This window comes from Ahaetulla prasina, chromosome 6 (genome assembly GCF_028640845.1).
Source record: "Ahaetulla prasina isolate Xishuangbanna chromosome 6, ASM2864084v1, whole genome shotgun sequence".
NCBI lineage: Eukaryota > Metazoa > Chordata > Lepidosauria > Squamata > Colubridae > Ahaetulla > Ahaetulla prasina.
Window position 1 is genome coordinate 108034479 of NC_080544.1, and position 17601 is coordinate 108052079.

A 17601-nucleotide genomic window follows, 5' to 3' on the forward strand; every position below is an offset into this window, starting at 1 on the left:
TCTATTCTATTCTATTCTATTCTATTCTATTCTATTCTATTCTATTCTATTCTATTCTATTCTATCTTTTACAAGTTGCTAAGGCTAAGAAGCACACTGAACTAGAGCTAACAGAATGAGCTAACTGAATATAGGATTCACTTCTATGGGATACAAATGAACCTACAAAGTAGACCTTCCCACAGACATCAGTTCTTTCTATTTGTAACATTCAGGTGCTTCAAATTAATAAGGAAAAGGGAGACATATTGGACATAATTTGTGTGTTGTCAGCCAGTCTGTACTAGGGACTCTACTGCTGAGTTTTATAATGAAGAATCTTATTTTTCAGACACTCTATATTTCCATCTCTTTTCCTTGGAGTACTGACTGGCCGAACGGCTCCACTGCTCACTGGAGATGGGTCTCACACTGCTAATTTCTTTTGCTAATGCAAAACACAAAGAAAAACATGAATTTAAGATGAAACATTTGTGAGAAAATTTAACTGACGGACCCTTTTGTCCTGGATATGAACTACCTTCTGGGAGTTGACAAAATATATTGCGTTATTTTATCGATCGATTGATTTTCGCTATCAGTCATGTCTTTACTTCTTTTAATCTGGTATTTTTAGGTGGAGAACTATGGAAGCAGCAAAAAGAAATTGGGGATCTTATTCTGTCAAAGCACGAGAGAGAAAAGAAAGGAGTGGAGAGCCTGGTGGAAGAGGAGGCCCCTCGGCTGGTGGAGACTTTCGCGCGTGTAAATGGTAGGTAGCATTAGGAGGTTACATTGGCTCTTATTCTGCTCTACTCTAGAGTTCATGGAGTCTTCGCATGCTTTGAAATACAATTTGGCACCTTTTCAGTTATATTCTAATATCTATCTATCTATCTCCTATACCTCTACCTCTACCTCTACTTCTATCTCTCTCTTCCCCTCTCCCTCTATTTCTCTCTCTCTCTCTCTCTCTCTCTCTCTCTCTCTCTCTGTTTCATCTATCTCTCTATCTATCTCTCTATCTCTCTCTCTCTCTCTCTCTCTCTCTCTATCTATCTATCTATCTATCTATCTATCTATCTATCTATCTCTACCTCTCTCTCTCTCTCCCTCTCTCCCTCTATTTCTCTCTCTCTCTGTATCATCTATCTATCTATCTATCTATCTATCTATCTATCTATCTATCTATCTATCTATCTATCTATCTATCTATCTATCTATCTATCTATCTATCTATCCCTCTATCCCTCTATCTTTATCTCTCCCTCTCTCCCTCTCTCTCTCTCTTCCTCTCTTCCTCTCTCCCTCTATTTCTCTCTCTCTCTCTGTTTCATATATCTATCTCTCTATCTCTCTATCCCTCTATCTCTATCTCTCTCCCCCTCTCTCTCTTCCCCTCTCCCTCTATTTCTCTGTCTCTCTCTGTTTCATCTCTCTCTCTCTCTCCCCCCCTCTCCCTCTCCCTCTCCCTCTCTCTCTCTCTCTTCCTCTCTCCCTCTATTTCTCTCTCTCTCTGTTTCATCTATCTATCTATCTATCTATCTATCTATCTATCTATCTATCTATCTATCTATCTATCTATCTATCTATCTATCTATCTATCTATCTATCCCACTATCCCTCTATATCTATCTCTCCCTCTCTCTCTCTCTTCCCCTCTTCCTCTATTTCTCTCTCTCTCTCTGTTTCATATATCTATCTATCTATCTATCCCTCTGTCTCTATCTCTACCTCTCTCTCGCTTCCTCTCTTCCTCTATTTCTATCTCTCTGTTTCATCTATCTATCTATCTATCTATCTATCTATCTATCTATCTATCTATCTATCTATCTATCTATCTATCTATCTATCTATCTATTTCTATCTATCTATCTGTCTGTCTATCATCATCCATCTATCTATCTACCTATCTATCTATCCCTCTATCCCTCTATCTCTATCTCTACCTCTCTCTCTCTTCCTCTCTCCCTCTATTTCTCTCTCTCTCTATCATCTCTCTCTCTCTCTCTCTCTCTCTCTCTCCCTATCTACCTAATCTATCTATCTATCTATCGAGCTATCTACCTATCTAATGTTGAGTCATGCCGGCCACATGACCACAGAGACATCTTCGCACAGCGCTGGCTTTTCGGCTTTGAAACGGAGATGAGCACCACCCCCTAGAGTCGGGAACGACTAGCACAATGTGTGAGGGGAATCTTTACCTTTACCTTTACCTTTAATCCCTTCCACACTGAAGGCAGATACATTCCGTCCCCTGCCCAGCCCCCAGATTTCACTGGTTCCAGGACTGCTTCTTTGCCTCAGCCTGCCGAGCAAATGTCTCTTTGAATGGGAGAGGGCCATGCTGCGTCTTTAGCCTCCAAGCTGAAAGATTGGAGGTCAAGTGAAAAATATTTATCTACCATTTCATTTGTAGGGCAGCCATTTGACCCTTTGAATGCCATCATTGGTTCCCTTTGCAAAATGGTCTGGACTGTGAGTTTCGGCGACCGTTCCCCTCTTGAAGACAAGGACAGCCAACAATTGACCGATGCCATTGAATCTGCCGTAAAATCTGGAGGGAGCTTTGTTTACACTGTAAGACATTCTCTGCTTTATTACCGTAACGGATATTTCTCCCCAAAGCTTTCGGAGAGCCATTGCAATGATCTTGGACGAACGTGAAAAGAATTGTGATCCCATCTTGTCCCAAATAGAATAGAATAGAATTTTATTGGCCAAGTGTGATTGGACACACAAGGAATTTGTCTTGGTGCATATGCTCTCAGTGTACATAAAAGAAAAGATACGTTCATCAAGGTACAACTAGAGTTTGTGATTGGAGTAGACCGACACAAGATTAACCATTCAGCTTCGCTGATGGAGAAATTTTTATTCTACAGGTTTACTTCCTTACAACTCCTACATTAAAATATTATAGTTGCCTGTATTTCCCGCTCCCTTCTCCTCTCGCTCACTCATATTTGTTGTGGTCTGCCAGCTGCCTGCAGAGCTGGCAACGGAGCTGGACAGCGATGAGGCTGAGGTGGGGCCAGGGCCATCGGGAAGTGAGGTGCGGACTCCAGAGCCTCTAGAGGCTGATAGTAATGAGGCAGAGGAACAGGAGGAGCCTGTTCCTAATGCACGTGTGAGAAGAGCAGCCAGAAGGCAAGAGCAGCTCAAGCAAAAAGGACAATTCGGGAGTAGGGCCAAGAGATGATTGGCCCCTCCCATAAGGCTTAAAACAGACCAGCAACGGCGTTTGGGCTTTGCCGGAAAACAACGTTGGTAGCTTCATCTTCTTGCATTTATTTTTGTATCAGTGACTTCTGAATGTTTGCCAAGAAAGGCCTTTGGCAGTTTGCCTAATTGGACCAAGGTTTGTGATAGGACTGAGGAATTTGTGTTGGTTAGTTGAACTACCCTGGGAATGAAATAATTCTCAGCTGTTCGAATAAAGTTTGTTTTTTCACTGACTGAGTTTCCTACTACCTACTTGGGCCTGGTCACAACACTATTGCATTACAGGTAGTCCTTGACTTACGACCAGAATTGAGCCCAACATTTCTGTTGCTAAGCGAGACATTGATTCAGTGAGTTTTGTCCCATCTTTTGACCTTTTCTTGTCATAATTGTGAAGTGAATCTCTTAAGTAAATCTGGCTCCCCCGGTGACTTTGTAGAAGAGAAAGTATAAAATGTACATCTTGGTTTCTCAGAAGGTCGCAAAGGATGATCACATGACCCCGGGACACCGTAACCATCATAAATATGAGTTATAAGTCAAGGACTACCTGTATTCATTGGTGTGTAATCGAGTTCATAAAGATAGGCAGATAAAAGAGGTGAAGTGACAGAGTTCAGTCTAGACATGGGCCCAGATGTAAAGGTAGATATAGATCAATGGACAGAAAAGTGTATAAGAGAGAATAAAAGGGAGCAAAAGAGAGAGAAGGAGGAAATAAGACAGCAGAAGGACAGAGCGGAAGAGAAAAGGAGTTTTCCAGTTCATGATTATCATGATTTTGTATCATGAGACCCTATGACTATCATTAAGTGTTGTAAGTGTTGTACCTTGATGAAGGTAGCTTTTCTTTTATGTACACTGAGAGCGTATGCACCAAGACAAATTCCTTGGGTGTCCAATCACACTTGGCCAATAAAAAATTCTCTTCTCTTCTCTTCCCTTCCCTTCCCTTCCCTTCCCTTCCCTTCCCTTCCCTTCCCTCCTATCCTATCCTATCCTATCCTATCCTATCCTATCCTATCCTATCCTATCCTATCCTATCCTATCCTATCCTATCCTATCCTATCCTATTCATAATTCTTGATGAACGTATCTTTTCTTTTATGTACACTGAGAGCATATGCACCAAGACAAATTCCTTGTGTGTCCAATCACACTTGGCCAATAAAAAATTCTATCCTATCCTATCCTATCCTATCCTATCCTATCCTATCCTATCCTATCCTATCCTATCCTATCCTATCCTATCCTATCCTATTCATAATTCTTGATGAACGTATCTTTTCTTTTATGTACACTGAGAGCATATGCACCGACAAATTCCTTGTGTGTCCAATCACACTTGGCCAATAAAAAATTCTCTTCTCTTCTCTTCTCTTCTCTTCTCTTCTCTTCTCTCTCTCTTCTCTTCTCTTCTCTTCTCTCTCCTCTCCTCCTCTCCTCCTCTCCTCCTCTCTCCTCCTCCTCTCCTCCTCTCCTCCTCTCCTCTCTCCTCTCCTCTCCTCTCTCTCTCTCTCTCTCTCTCTCTTCTCTTCTCTTCTATCATTGGTCTCCTTCATTTAATCTTCATCGGAGAATCCCAAAGGTGCTTTTTCAAAAGGCAACTGGACTTCCTTTGTTTTTGCTTGAAGACGTTTCGCTTCTCATCTGAGAAGCTTCTGCAGTTCAGAACGGAAGAAGCTTCTTCGATGACAAGCGAAACATCTTCAAGCAAAAGCAAGGAAGCCCAGTTGCCTTTTGAAAAAAAGCACCTTTGGGACAACCGTGACCTGCCTGGATCAGGAGGTCTCCAACCTTGGCCACTTTACGACTTGTTGTAAAGTTGGCTGAGGAATTCTGGGAGTTGAAGTCCACAAGTTGTAAAGTGGCCAAGGTTGGAGACCCCTGACCTGGCTGACTGAGAATCTCCATAGACATTCCCCAGAGAATGCATCTGCAACTTCAGGAGATAAAGCAGCTCTTATTAGAGAGCCTCTGGTGGCTCAGACTGGTAAGACAGTCTGTTATTAACAGCAGCTGCTTGCAATTACTGCAGGTTCTAGTCCCACCAGGCCCAAGGTTGACTCAGCCTTCCATCCTTTATAAGGTAGGTAAAATGAGGACCCAGATTGTTGGGGGCAATAAGTTGACTTTGTATATAATATACAAATGGATGAAGACTATTGCTTGACATAGTGTAAGCCGCCCTGAGTCTTCGGAGAAGGGCGGGATATAGAAGCGCTCCATGGCATAGGGCCGGGTTACTTACGGGACCGTCTGCTGCTACCGATCGCCTCCCACCGACCCGTGTGCTCTCACAGGGAGGGACTCCTCAGGGTGCCGTCAGCCGGGCAGTGCCGGCTGGCGACGCTCAGGGGAAGGGCCTTTTCTGTGGGGGCTCCCACCCTCTGGAACGAACTTCCCCCAGGACTTCGCCAACTTTCTGACCTTCGAACCTTTCGCCGCGAGCTTAAGACACATCTATTTATTTGCGCAGGACTGGACTAGAATTTCAAATTTTAAATTTGGTTTTAACGGGGTTTTATTATCTTATTGTAATTTTTAATATTCGGCCTTCTTTAATAAGTTTTTTAATTGGTGTTTTATTTTGTATTTATATGTATGTTTTTATTAGGCTGTAAACCGCCATGAGTCCCTTGGGAGATAGGGTGGTATAAAAATGCGATTAAATAAATAAATAAATAAATAAATAAATAAATAAATATAAATGCAAAAAAAATAAAAAATTAAGAAATTCACGGCCTAAGGTGGGTTGGTCCCAGGCATGGGACCCTTGATCGTCACATTACTTTGCTTATGTTTTCTCTGTAGTTACATGAACAGCTCTCATGGCTCATGAAATATTTCCCAGGGCCACAGAAAAATGCCCTGTCTAGCAAGGAGCTGGTGCTTTCCTTGACGAAGAAGGCAATGCAGAAACATAAAGACGCAAAGCCAGTGAAGGAGCCACAAGATTTCACTGATTTCTACTTGTCACAAATGGAGAAAGTAAGTACCAGTTACTTATATAGAGTGGTGAAATCCAAACTTTTTTTTTTGCTACCGGTTGTGTGGGCATGGTTTGGTGGGCGTGGCTTGGTGGGCGTGGCAGGAGAAGGATACTGCAAAATCTCCATTCCCACCCCACTCCACGGGGAAGGATACTGCAAAATCTCCATTCCCATCCCACTCAAGGGGGAAGGATACTGCAAAATTCCCATTCCCACCTCACTCCAGGGGGAAGGATACTGCAAAATCTCCATTCCCACCCCACTCCAGGGGGAAGGATACTGCAAAATTCCCATTCCCACCTCACTCCAGGGGGAAGGATACTGCAAAATTCGCATTCCCACCCCACTCCAGGGGGAAGGATACTGCAAAATCTCCATTCCCACCCCACTCCAGGGGGAAGGATACTGCAAAATCTCCATTCCCGCCCCACTCCACGGGGAAGGATACTGCAAAATTTCCATTCCCACCCCACTCCAGGGGAAGGATACTGCAAAATCTCCATTCCCACCCCACTCCAGGGGAAGGATACTGCAAAATCTCCATTCCCACTCCACTCCAGGGGAAGGATACTGCAAAATCTCCATTCCCACCCCACTCCAGGGGAAGGATACTGCAAAATCTCCATTCCCACCCCACTCCAGGGGAAGGATACTGCAAAATCTCCATTCCCACCCCACTCCAGGGGAAGGATACTGCAAAATCTCCATTCCCACCCCACTCCAGGGGGAAGGATACTGCAAAATCTCCATTCCCACCCCACTCCAGGGGGAAGGATACTGCAAAATTCCCATTCCCACCCCATTCCAGGGGAAGGATACTGCAAATTCCCCATTCCCACCCCACTCCAGGGGGAAGGATACTGCAAAATTTCCATTCCCATCCCACTCCAGGGGAAAGGTACTCCAAAATCTCCATTCCCTCCCCACTCCAGGGAAGGATACTGCAAAATTCCCATTCCCATCCCACTCCAGGGGGAAGAATACTGCAAAATTCCCATTCCCATCCCACTCCAGGGGAAAGGTACTCCAAAATCTCCATTCCCTCCCCACTCCAGGGAAGGATACTGCAAAATCCCCATTCCCATCCCACTCCAGGGGGAAGAATACTGCAAAATTCCCATTCCCATCTGTATTTTTTGCAAAAGGGGCCAGTCAAAGGAATCGATGCATTCCTTGGTATACTGAGTTTCTTTAAATGCCAAGAGGTCATCTGAGCTTCTCATTATTATGCATATTTTTGGAACTCTTGCTTGTTGCATTTCCCCACATTTCTCTTTGCCATTACAATGGAAGATTATTCACAAATAAACATGGATTGGAAATACTTGGGAAAAACATCCAAACTTGTGGATACCTCTGAAGGGCATCGAAGAACACAAGTGGTGAATGCCAATGAATGGCCAGGAAGTTTAAACAATAGCTGGTTGGTCTTTAAGGATTTTATTTGTGTAGAATCAAAGAGTTGTGGATCTTGACCAGGGATGAAATTTACTTACCTTCCTTACCAGCTCGGGAGTGCGCACACCACCTTCGCACACGCATCACATGTGTGCGTAGACCTTCTGCACATGCGCAAAACCTTCTGCAAAAAACTAGGAAGTTGTTGTGTCTGCACTCCCTGAGCCGGGCCTCCTGCCAGAAAGTGATTTGGAAAGTGAGGGGGAAGGACCGTCAGGACTTACCTCGGGAGCACCGGCTTCCCCGGCTCAGCTCCAGGAGCCAGAGGCAGGCCAGGTGAAAGAGATAATGAGGCCTCCATCCCTGACTCTTTCCCCGCCCCAGGCCACGCCTCCAGACCCAGCTGATGGCAATCAGGCCTGGCTGGACCCTAGGTTTCATAGGTAGGAGAGGAGGGAACAACAGAAGCAGGGGTGGGGCAGGCCTAGGAAGTGCTGAGTCATGGAGCCACACCCCACAGGATATAAAGGCAGCAAGAGCTGCTGTGCCTCTTCGTAGCAGGCAAATTAACTGCTTAACTAAGAGCTGAAGTACTGTTTGACTCATCAGCGTCGAGGGAGATAACAGAGACACTTGGCAGACGCTCGCTATTTTGCTGCCAGGGCTGATAGTGCCGGCTAATTAAGCCATCGCTCGGACGGAGGCGAAGGGGGACAGAACAGAAGTGATGACACCCGAATCGCCAAACTACTGGCCGCGATCGCTACTGGATTGCATGCTTCAGTCCAATCCGGTAGCATTTCAGCCCTGATCTTGACACACTCTAACACTGGGCCCTACTTAACAAAATGAAATTCAATGTAGAGAAAAGTAAAGTCTTACACTTAGGCAAGAAAAGCCAAAAGTACACATATAGACTGGGTGAAACCAAGCTTAGTAGCAGTGACTGTGAGGGATCTTGAAGTCTTAGTGGACCACCAGTTAAATATGAGCCAGCAATGTTCAACACTCTTCATACTATACATAAATGATCTCTGCGACCTCATTCAAGTTATTGTGTTCTCTTTGCTGACGATGTCAAACTATTTAATACCACTAATAATACCTCTACCCTTCAAGAAGACCTCGACTTAATTTCCGATTGGTCTAAAACCTGGCAACTCCAAATCTCAACAAGCAAATGCTCAGTCTTACATATTGGAAAAAAGAACCCTAACATCAAGTACAAACTTGATGGACATTACCTAACTGATGACCCCCACCCTGTCAAAGATCTTGGAGTTCTCATATCAAATGACCTTAATGCCAAAGCCCACTGCAACTACATAGCGAAAAAAGCCCTAAGAGTTGTAAACCTAATTTTACGCAGCTTCTTTTCTAAAAACTCTACACTACTAACTAGAGCATACAAAACATTTGCCAGACCTATTCTTGAATACAGCTCATCTGTCTGGAACCTATACCACATCTCTGATATTAATACAATTGAACGCATCCAGAAATATTTTACTAGAAGAGTTCTTCGTTCCTCCGTAAACAACAAAATACCTTATCCCACCAGACTTGAAATCCTGGGATTAGAAAACTTACAACTCCGTCGACTTCGACATGACCTGTGTTTAACACACAAAATCATCTATTGCAATATCCTTCCTATAAAAGACTACTTCAGCTTCAATTGCAATATTACAAGAGCAAAAAATAGATTCAAGCTAAATGTCAACCGCTTCAAACTTGATTGCAGAAAATATGACTTCTGTAACAGAGTTGTTAATGCTTGGAACTCATTACCTGACTCCATAGTCTCTACTCAAAATCCCAAAATCTTCAACCAAAAACTGTCTATTATTGACCTCACCCCATTCCTAAGAGGACTATAAGGGGCGTGCATAAGAGCACAAAAGTGCCTACCGTTCCTGTCCTATTGTTCCCTTCATCATATCAAATTGATATAGTTGATGCATATTTTTTTACATATATGTATATATTTTCTTCAAATATGTTGTTTTATCTATGACAATTGTTTGTATATACTGTTGTGACAAAAAGAAATAAAAAAAAAAGTGCAGCGGTAGCCAAAAAAGCTAACACAATCCTAAATTGCATTAACAGAGGGATACAATCAAAATCAAGTGAAGTACTAACACCACTCTATAAAGCCTTAGTAAGACCACACCTAGAATACTGCATCCAGGTTTGGTCATCACACTATAAAAAAGATGTTGAGACTCCAGAAAAAGTACAGAGAAGAGCAACCAGGATGATTAGGGGACTGGAGACTATAACATATGAAGAAGAGTTTATTTATTTTATTTTTATTTATTTATTTTTGTCACACAGTATATATAAGCATAAGTATGAAATAATTATACAGTATATAAGCATATATGTAAGTATGAGTATGTAATAATTGGATATAACGAAAGGAAACAATAGGACAAGAATGGTAGGCACGCTTGTGCTCTTATGTATGCCCCTTACAGACCTCTTAGGAATGGGGTGAGATCAATGGTAGATAATTTTTGGTTGAAGCTTTGGGGATTTTGGAAAGAGACCACAGAGTCAGGTAGCTTATTCCAGGCATTAACAACTCTGTTACTGAATTCATATTTTCTGCAATCAGGATTGGAGCGGTTAACATTAAGCTTAAATCTGTTGTGTGCTCGTGTATTGTTGCAATTGAAGCTGAAGTAGTCTTCGACAGGAAGGACCTTGTAATAGATGATTCTATGAGTTAAATTCAGGTCATGTCGAAGGAACATGTTGCAGGAACTGGGCATGGCTAGTCCAGTGAAGAGAAGGATCGGGGGAGACATGAAAGCAGTGTTCCAATATTTGAGGGGCTGCCACAGAGGAGGGGGTCAAGCTATTTTCCAAGGCACCTGAAGGCCAGACAAGGAATAATGGATGGAAACTGATCAAGGAGATATTCAACTTAGAAAAAAGGAGAAGTTTTCTGACTGTGAAAGCAATCAACCCACGGAACAGAGGTTGCCTTTGAAAGTTGTGGGAGCTTCATTGCTGGAGGCTTTCAAGAAGAGATTGGACTGCCATTTGTCAGAAATGGTGTAGGGTCTCCTGCTTGGGTGGGAAGTTGTACTAGATGACCGACAAAGTCCCTTCCAACCCTGTTAATCTGTCATCTGAATTGTGGAATCCTTGGCGCTCTTTGAGTTTGGCTGTTGGCTTGCTGATGTTTCATGACGTTACCTAATTAGGTAATGAAATATCTGCACAACAGCAGCAACAACAGCAACAACCAAGCTCAGAGAGCACCAAAGATCATAGTACATTTTTAGTGAACGTATCGGGTTGTAGAACAGGGAGCAGCACAGATGGAGATACAGCAAGGTTTGGAAGACCAGGCGATACCTTTTCAATGACATTTCCTTTCCTTTGGCCCCAAACAGAGCAAAGGTGGCGAGAATTCTGCCTACAATGAAGAGAACCTGGCTGAATGTATTTTCAACTTTCTTATTTCGGCCGCAGAATCAACTGCAATCACTCTTCAGTGGGCACTGTTGCTGATGGCGTCTCATCCAGATGTCCAAGGTGAGAGAGGGGTAGACCACGGGAAGAAGATTGTTACTGATCCCAGGTAGATCAGAAGGGAGGGATTTCATTTTAACACAGCACCCAACGCTTGCGAAATCTCTCCCTCCTGAAAAGAAAAGGAATAATTAAAGAAGGAAACTGTGGCTCTAAGCAGTGCTTGAGCTGATCTTGGCAGCCTAAACTTCTCAAGAAGTTTTGCAGTGAGTGGAAATGTATAATTTGCTCCCAGCAGCAATTCTTGGAGAGAGGAGTGGCATTTGATGAGAGAATAATTGCTTTGGTAGCTTCTGAAGAGTTGTTCATGGAGCAATTTTACAAAATAAATCATCAATCATGTATTTGATAACAGATACAAATGTAAACATAATTATGAATCCATGAAATGGATGGCAGCATGTGGAAGCCTTCGGCCTAGCATGGAACATTTTCTGGAATGCTGACAATGGATGTGAATAAAAGGGAACATTAGGACAGGGACAGTAGGCACGCTGGCACGCTTAAGCACACCCCTTAAAGACCTCTTAGGAATGGGGTGAGGTCTACAGTAGACATTAGGGACTGGAGGCTAAAACAGGTCTAATTTAATGAAAAGAAGGACTAGGGGAGACATGATAGCAATGTTCCAATATCTCAGGAGCTGCCACAAAGAAGAGGGAGTCAACCTATTCTCCAAAGCACCTGAGGGCAAGATAAGAAGCAATGGGTGGAAACTAATCAAGGAGAGAAGCAACCTAGAACTAAGGAGGATTTTCAAACAGTTAGAAAAATTAACAACTGTAGAACAACTTGCCTCCAGAAGTTGTGAATGCTCCAACACTGGAAGTTTTAAAGAAGAGATCGGACAACCATTAATCTGAAATAATGTAGTGTTTCCTGCCTAAGCAGGGGGTTGGACTAGAAGACCTCCAAGGTCCCTTCCAACTCTGTTATTTTATTCTATCTGGATAGGAAACTCTCCCTTCCTATCCATAAGGTTTCTATATGGCTCATTCATATTCTAACTTTATTGTAAAGCTATTTTAACAGAATCTTGCAAGTTTGAAGCCTCAGGTCTTCTGCCATCTCCTTTACACCCTGAGAAACTAGAGAGGGTGCCCTCTGAGTTTCTTGCTCCAACCTGCTATCCTGCTGCAGGCTATGCCCTCTCTTATTTGACCAGTTTCCTAGGCAGCATCTCCTCAGCCTGTCTCGCAAGGTCTGTTCTGTCCCCTCCCGGCCTCAGCCACGTGAGCTGGCTAAACGAGCCAGTAATTGAGTTCACGGCTGCTATCAGTCCTGGCAGGGAATCTGCAGCTGCCTGCCAAAGTCTCCCTTATCTTGGGGTTGCCGGGCAACCAGAAAGTCAGCAATCCAGGCCGAATGTTCAGCTCAATTCTCCACGAGTCAAAGAGTTCAGCTCACTTCTCCACGAGTCAAATAGTTCAGCTCAATTTTTGCTCGTCACGGAGCAGAAGAGCAGCCAGGGCTGCTTTTATACTCTGTGGGGTGTGGCTCCTTGACTCAGCACTCTCTAGGCCTGCCCCACCCCTTCCTTTGTTGTAGCCACCTCTCGTATCTCCGAAACCTGGGATCTAGCCAGGCCTGATTACCAGCAGCCGGGTCTGGAGGCGTGGCCTAGGGGGGAAGAGTCAGGGGACGGAGGTCTCGTTATTTCCTCAACCTGGCCTGCCTCTGGCTCCTGGAGCTGAGCCAGAGAAGCTGGTGCTCCAGAGGTAAGTCCTGATGGCCCTTCCCCCTCACTTTCCGAGTCACTTTTTGGCAGGGGGCCCGACTCGGGGGGCGCAGACACAACAAGGTCTTTTCAATAGACCATTATCCTGCCTTCCAGATGCGCTGCAATAGATTTTCCATGGACATATTGGCTTGGAATATTGGGAGCCGTGCTACTACCCATCTGGGAAAGATTAACCTCAGACATTCAGGTTTTGGCAACAAAAGTTGGCATATGATATAGGTCCCCATAGACCCAGGTTCAAATCTACCTTCACTGACATTGCTCTGTGATGTTCTTTCAGTCCAACCTTCATAGGGTTGTTGTTATGGGGAGAAACCTAACTAGGCCTGCCTTGCTTTGCAAATGCGACATAGGAACAAGCATTTCCCAAAGTAAAATGTTCCCCACTGTTAAGGGTAATCTGGGTTCACAACGAAAATTGTGGACTGTTGAGCAGAGTACCTTACTCATGAAAACGACTGAGACTGGTTGTATACAATAACAGTCACTTGCAGACAAAATGGGGTTTGATATTCCTTTACTTTTAGGGAAAAGGCAAAGACATAGTCCAAAAACAATTCCAGGTCATACACATATAAAGTCAGTCAGGGATGTTACAAATATCAAGTCTTCTTACCAACATAGACTTGGACAACAAACAAGGTCTTCTTTCAGTTCGGCAAAACACAGTTCAATTCACAACAGTCAGTATCTTGAGGAATCAGTAACTAGCCATGATCAAGCAACGATCATAAAGCTCAAATGTACAGCTGCAGCATGTCATTAGGTTACAATGCTGTAGTGTCCCTGTAGATTCCCCACAAGCCATAATTTAGTAGTCCTTTTATACATTGGCTACAGAGCTCAACCAATCAGGATGCTTGCATGATGCAGCACAGCCTTAAAGCAATATCATGCCTTTCTACAAACATACATAGTTAGTTTATATATTGCCTGGCCAACTAATTAGGCAAATAACAATTTCCTGACACTCACTCCTTTCGTTTTTTTTTTCCAGATAAAGTCCATAAGGAGATAGAAAAGGTTTTGGGTTCTTCAAATGCTGTTAGCCATCAAGATTGGAAGAAACTCCCTTACACCAGTGCTGTGATTCACGAGATCCAGCGAACGAAACATGCGTTTTTCTTCAGAATCCTCAAACAATGTGCAAAGGATGTGAATATCTTTGGTTTTCTTGCTCCCAAGGTATAGAACAGTGATGACGAACCTTTGATGTCCCCACATGCCGGCCAGTGTGCCGGAAGTGGCACGCGAAACCATCCCGTGAGGTATGCATGGCCCTGCTGGCCTTCACATGCGAGGGAGCGCTGTTACCTGGAAGAGCGGCGGTTCATCGCACATGCACGAGCCAGCACCTGAACACCTAGATACCAGCATGGAAACGCGCCTGACGAACAGCTGGCCATCACGCATGCGTGCAACGTCAACTCGGAGGGTCGGGTCCCGGCCTGCATATGTGTGACGGAACGTAGCTCTTCCAGTTTCCACTACTACCGCGCGTGTGACAGCCAGCTGACCGGTGCGCGTGTGATCACAGGAATGCGGAATAGGAGCCAGCGTGACCACACATTCTTCGCGGGATGGTTTCGCGCGCTGGCATAGGTTTGCCGACACTGGTATAGAAGAATGGTGATACATCAATGAGTGAATAAATGACTGAATAAATGAATGAATACATAGCTCCTATATATTCTGCCAGTGACTCTGTAGTGGTCCCAGCTCTGTGAAACACTCTTTCCTCAAGATCCAGTAGGCCCCTATCCTTCTAGCCTTCCTGAAGGCCTTTCCACTAACACTGAGGTAGGCCAAGCAAAATTGAACATTGAAGGATGGAGGAGTGCTTGCCTTTGGGATGTTGGGAGTTTTTGTTATAATTTTATGGGTTTTGATCTTTAATTTACAAGGTTATGGCATGTAAAATGGGTGACAATCAAGGTATTTTAAGTAAATAACTATTCATAGCTGCTATTGCATTGGTAATGAGATTCATGTCAAGAAGAAACAGTGATACTTTTCAAAGACTTTCTAAAATAGTTCAGGAACAGCTTCTGATTTCTTCTTGTCATAGAATCCTAGAGTTGTAAAGTACCGTAGGCTGATTATAGACATCCAATATAAGCCCTTCTCAGTGCAACATTCATAGAAGCATCTCAGATAGATGATCCTCAAACTTTGTTTGAAGACTTCCAGTGAAGCTATACTGAAATTTCCATTATTTCTTTTCAATAGCGGCTACCTATAGCTTATGGGTTTCATGAGGATTTTAAAAAAAACACCAGGAAGAGTATAATATTACTTTATACCGTGTTTCCCCGAAAATAAGACATCCCCTGATAATAGGCCCAATCGGGCTTTTGAGCACATGCGCTAAAACAAGTCCCCCCCTGAAAATAAGCCCTCCCCAAAAATATTTAAATGCATGTGCAGCTGGTTCCTGCCATTTTCTCTGGTTAGGGTAAGGGAGACAGAGCTGGAAATCAGTAAGATGGCAAGAGGAGCCCCGTCTTGCTCCACCTGACCCAAAATAATAAGACCTCCCCAAAAATAAGGCCAAGTGTTAGGGTTAGGTTCAAAAAATTAGGTTAGGTTAGGTTCAAACAGAGGGATAGAATCAAGATCACGTGAAGTGTTAATACCACTTTATAATGCCTTGGTAAGGCCACACTTGGAATACTGCATTCAGTTTTGGTCGCCACGATGTAAAAAAGATGTTGAGACTCTAGAAAGAGTGCAGAGAAGAGCAACAAAGAGGATCAGGGGACTGGAGGCTAAAACATATGAAGAACGGTTGCAGGAACTGGGTATGTCTAGCTTAATGAAAAGGAGGACTAGGGGAGACATGATAGCAGCGTTCCAATATCTCAGGGGTTGCCACAAAGAAGTGGGAGTCAAGCTATTCTCCAAAGCACCTGAGGGTAGAACAAGAAGCAATGAGTGGAAACTAATCAAGGAGAGAAGCAACTTAGAACTAAGGAGAAATTTCCTGACAGTGAGAACAATGAATCAGTGGAACAACTTGCCTGCAGAAGTTGTGAATGCTCCAACACTGGAAATTTTTAAGCAAATGTTGGATAGCCATTTGTCTGAAGTGGTGTAGGGTTTCCTGCCTCAGTAGGGGGTTGGACTAGAAGACCTCCAAGGTCCCTTCCAACTCTGTTATTATGTTAAATATAAGGCAGGGTCTTATTTTTGGGGAAACACGGTAAATGATGCTAGCACTGAAGATGTTGCCTAGTTAGGGTAATGAAAAGTCTGCAAGAAAACAAGCAAGCTCAGAGAGCACCAAGAACCGTTTACTTCAGGGGTCTCCAACCTTGGCAACTTTCAGACTTGTGGACTTCAACTCCCAGAATTCCTCAGCCAGCTTTGTTGGCTGAGGAACTCTGGGAGTTGAAATCCACAAGTCTTAAAGTTGCCAAGGTTGGAGACCCCTGGTTTACTTTATACGGTACATGGTCAGGGTGAGTTTTTGCTAGCTCTGTTTTATAAGAGGCACCACAAATTGATCAAAGTTCAGATGCGCCACTATGAAAATGCACTATGATTAGTTTCGAATTGTTGAAGTTTGCACGCATTGTGTGAAAAGTGCTCGAGGACTGGTCCCGTGAAAGTGAGGAAGTAATTTGAAATGGGATAATTTGGATGCTTTGAGTCAACTTTTTTTCTTTATTTTTTTATTGAAAAAGTTTTGCAATATTTTTTTTTAACAATTATATCCCCCCTCCCCCCTCCTCCCCTCCCTTCCCCCCTCCCCTCCCCGGAGACTTTCCAGAGCAAAATACAGGGTATAACATCTAACAAATATATGCTAGAATACTACAAAAACCATAACCCATGATCTCTTCTCTCCCTTTGCTCCCTTAACTCCCCTTTCCCTTTTAAACAAATACACCAGCGGTTCTCAACATTTATAGTGCTGCGACCCCTTTAATACAATTCCCCACGATGTGGTGACCCCTTTAATACAATTCCCCACGATGTGGCGACCCCAACCATAAAATTATTTCCGTTTTGAATTTATCACGCCTGAAGCCGTATTGGCTAGCGATCTGAACTGCTTGCGATTGCCTTGAGGACGGAGGCATTAAAGCGGAGACTCCTCCCCTATTAAGTTTATCGCGCCTGAAGCCAGATTAGGCTAGCGATTGGGAGTGATTGCAGCTGCCTTGAGAGGGAGACATCAGAGCAAAGATTTCTCTCTTTTTTAATTCATCGCGCCTGAAGCCGAATTCGGCTAGCGATTTGAAGAGCCTGCAGCTGGCTTGTAGAGTCAATCATTGGAGCGCGATTCTTTGACTCACAAGTATACTTTCCATATTTCCGATGGTCTTAGGCGATCCCTGGCAAATCGTCATTCGACCCCCAATGGGGTCGCGACCCACAGGTTGAGAACCACTGAAATACACAAATACAATACATTCCCTACAATCACTCATAAGCTATTCGATACTTTTTAGTCTGAAACTTATTTTGAATATAATCAATCCATTTTCTCCATTCTACTATATATCATTCTTGTGAGAGTCAACTTTTTTTCAATTACTTCCAGGGAACTTTTATTAACCCGGATCTGAATTCAGTATTACTTGATCCTGAACTATGGGAGACACCTGAAAAATTCAATCCAAGTCATTTTTTGGACAAGGTTGGAGAATTTGTTGCCAAAAAAGAATTTCAATTCCTTGCTGGTGGTAAATATAAAAGTGATTTATT

At 43.5% G+C, this 17601-nt stretch overlaps 1 protein-coding gene across 2 annotated transcripts in view; it reads left to right on the forward strand.

Moving 5' to 3' along the window:
• The window catches only part of LOC131200997 (cytochrome P450 2J2-like), a 39797-nt gene that overhangs the window by 20164 nt on the left and 2032 nt on the right, over positions 1–17601 (forward strand). For both annotated transcript variants that reach the window (XM_058188470.1, XM_058188471.1), the window contains exons 3-8: positions 617–751; positions 2402–2562; positions 6022–6198; positions 11009–11150; positions 13886–14073; positions 17438–17579. In XM_058188470.1, the coding sequence (XP_058044453.1) occupies positions 617–751; positions 2402–2562; positions 6022–6198; positions 11009–11150; positions 13886–14073; positions 17438–17579 (945 nt within the window). The remainder of the gene's footprint in view (positions 1–616; positions 752–2401; positions 2563–6021; positions 6199–11008; positions 11151–13885; positions 14074–17437; positions 17580–17601) is intronic.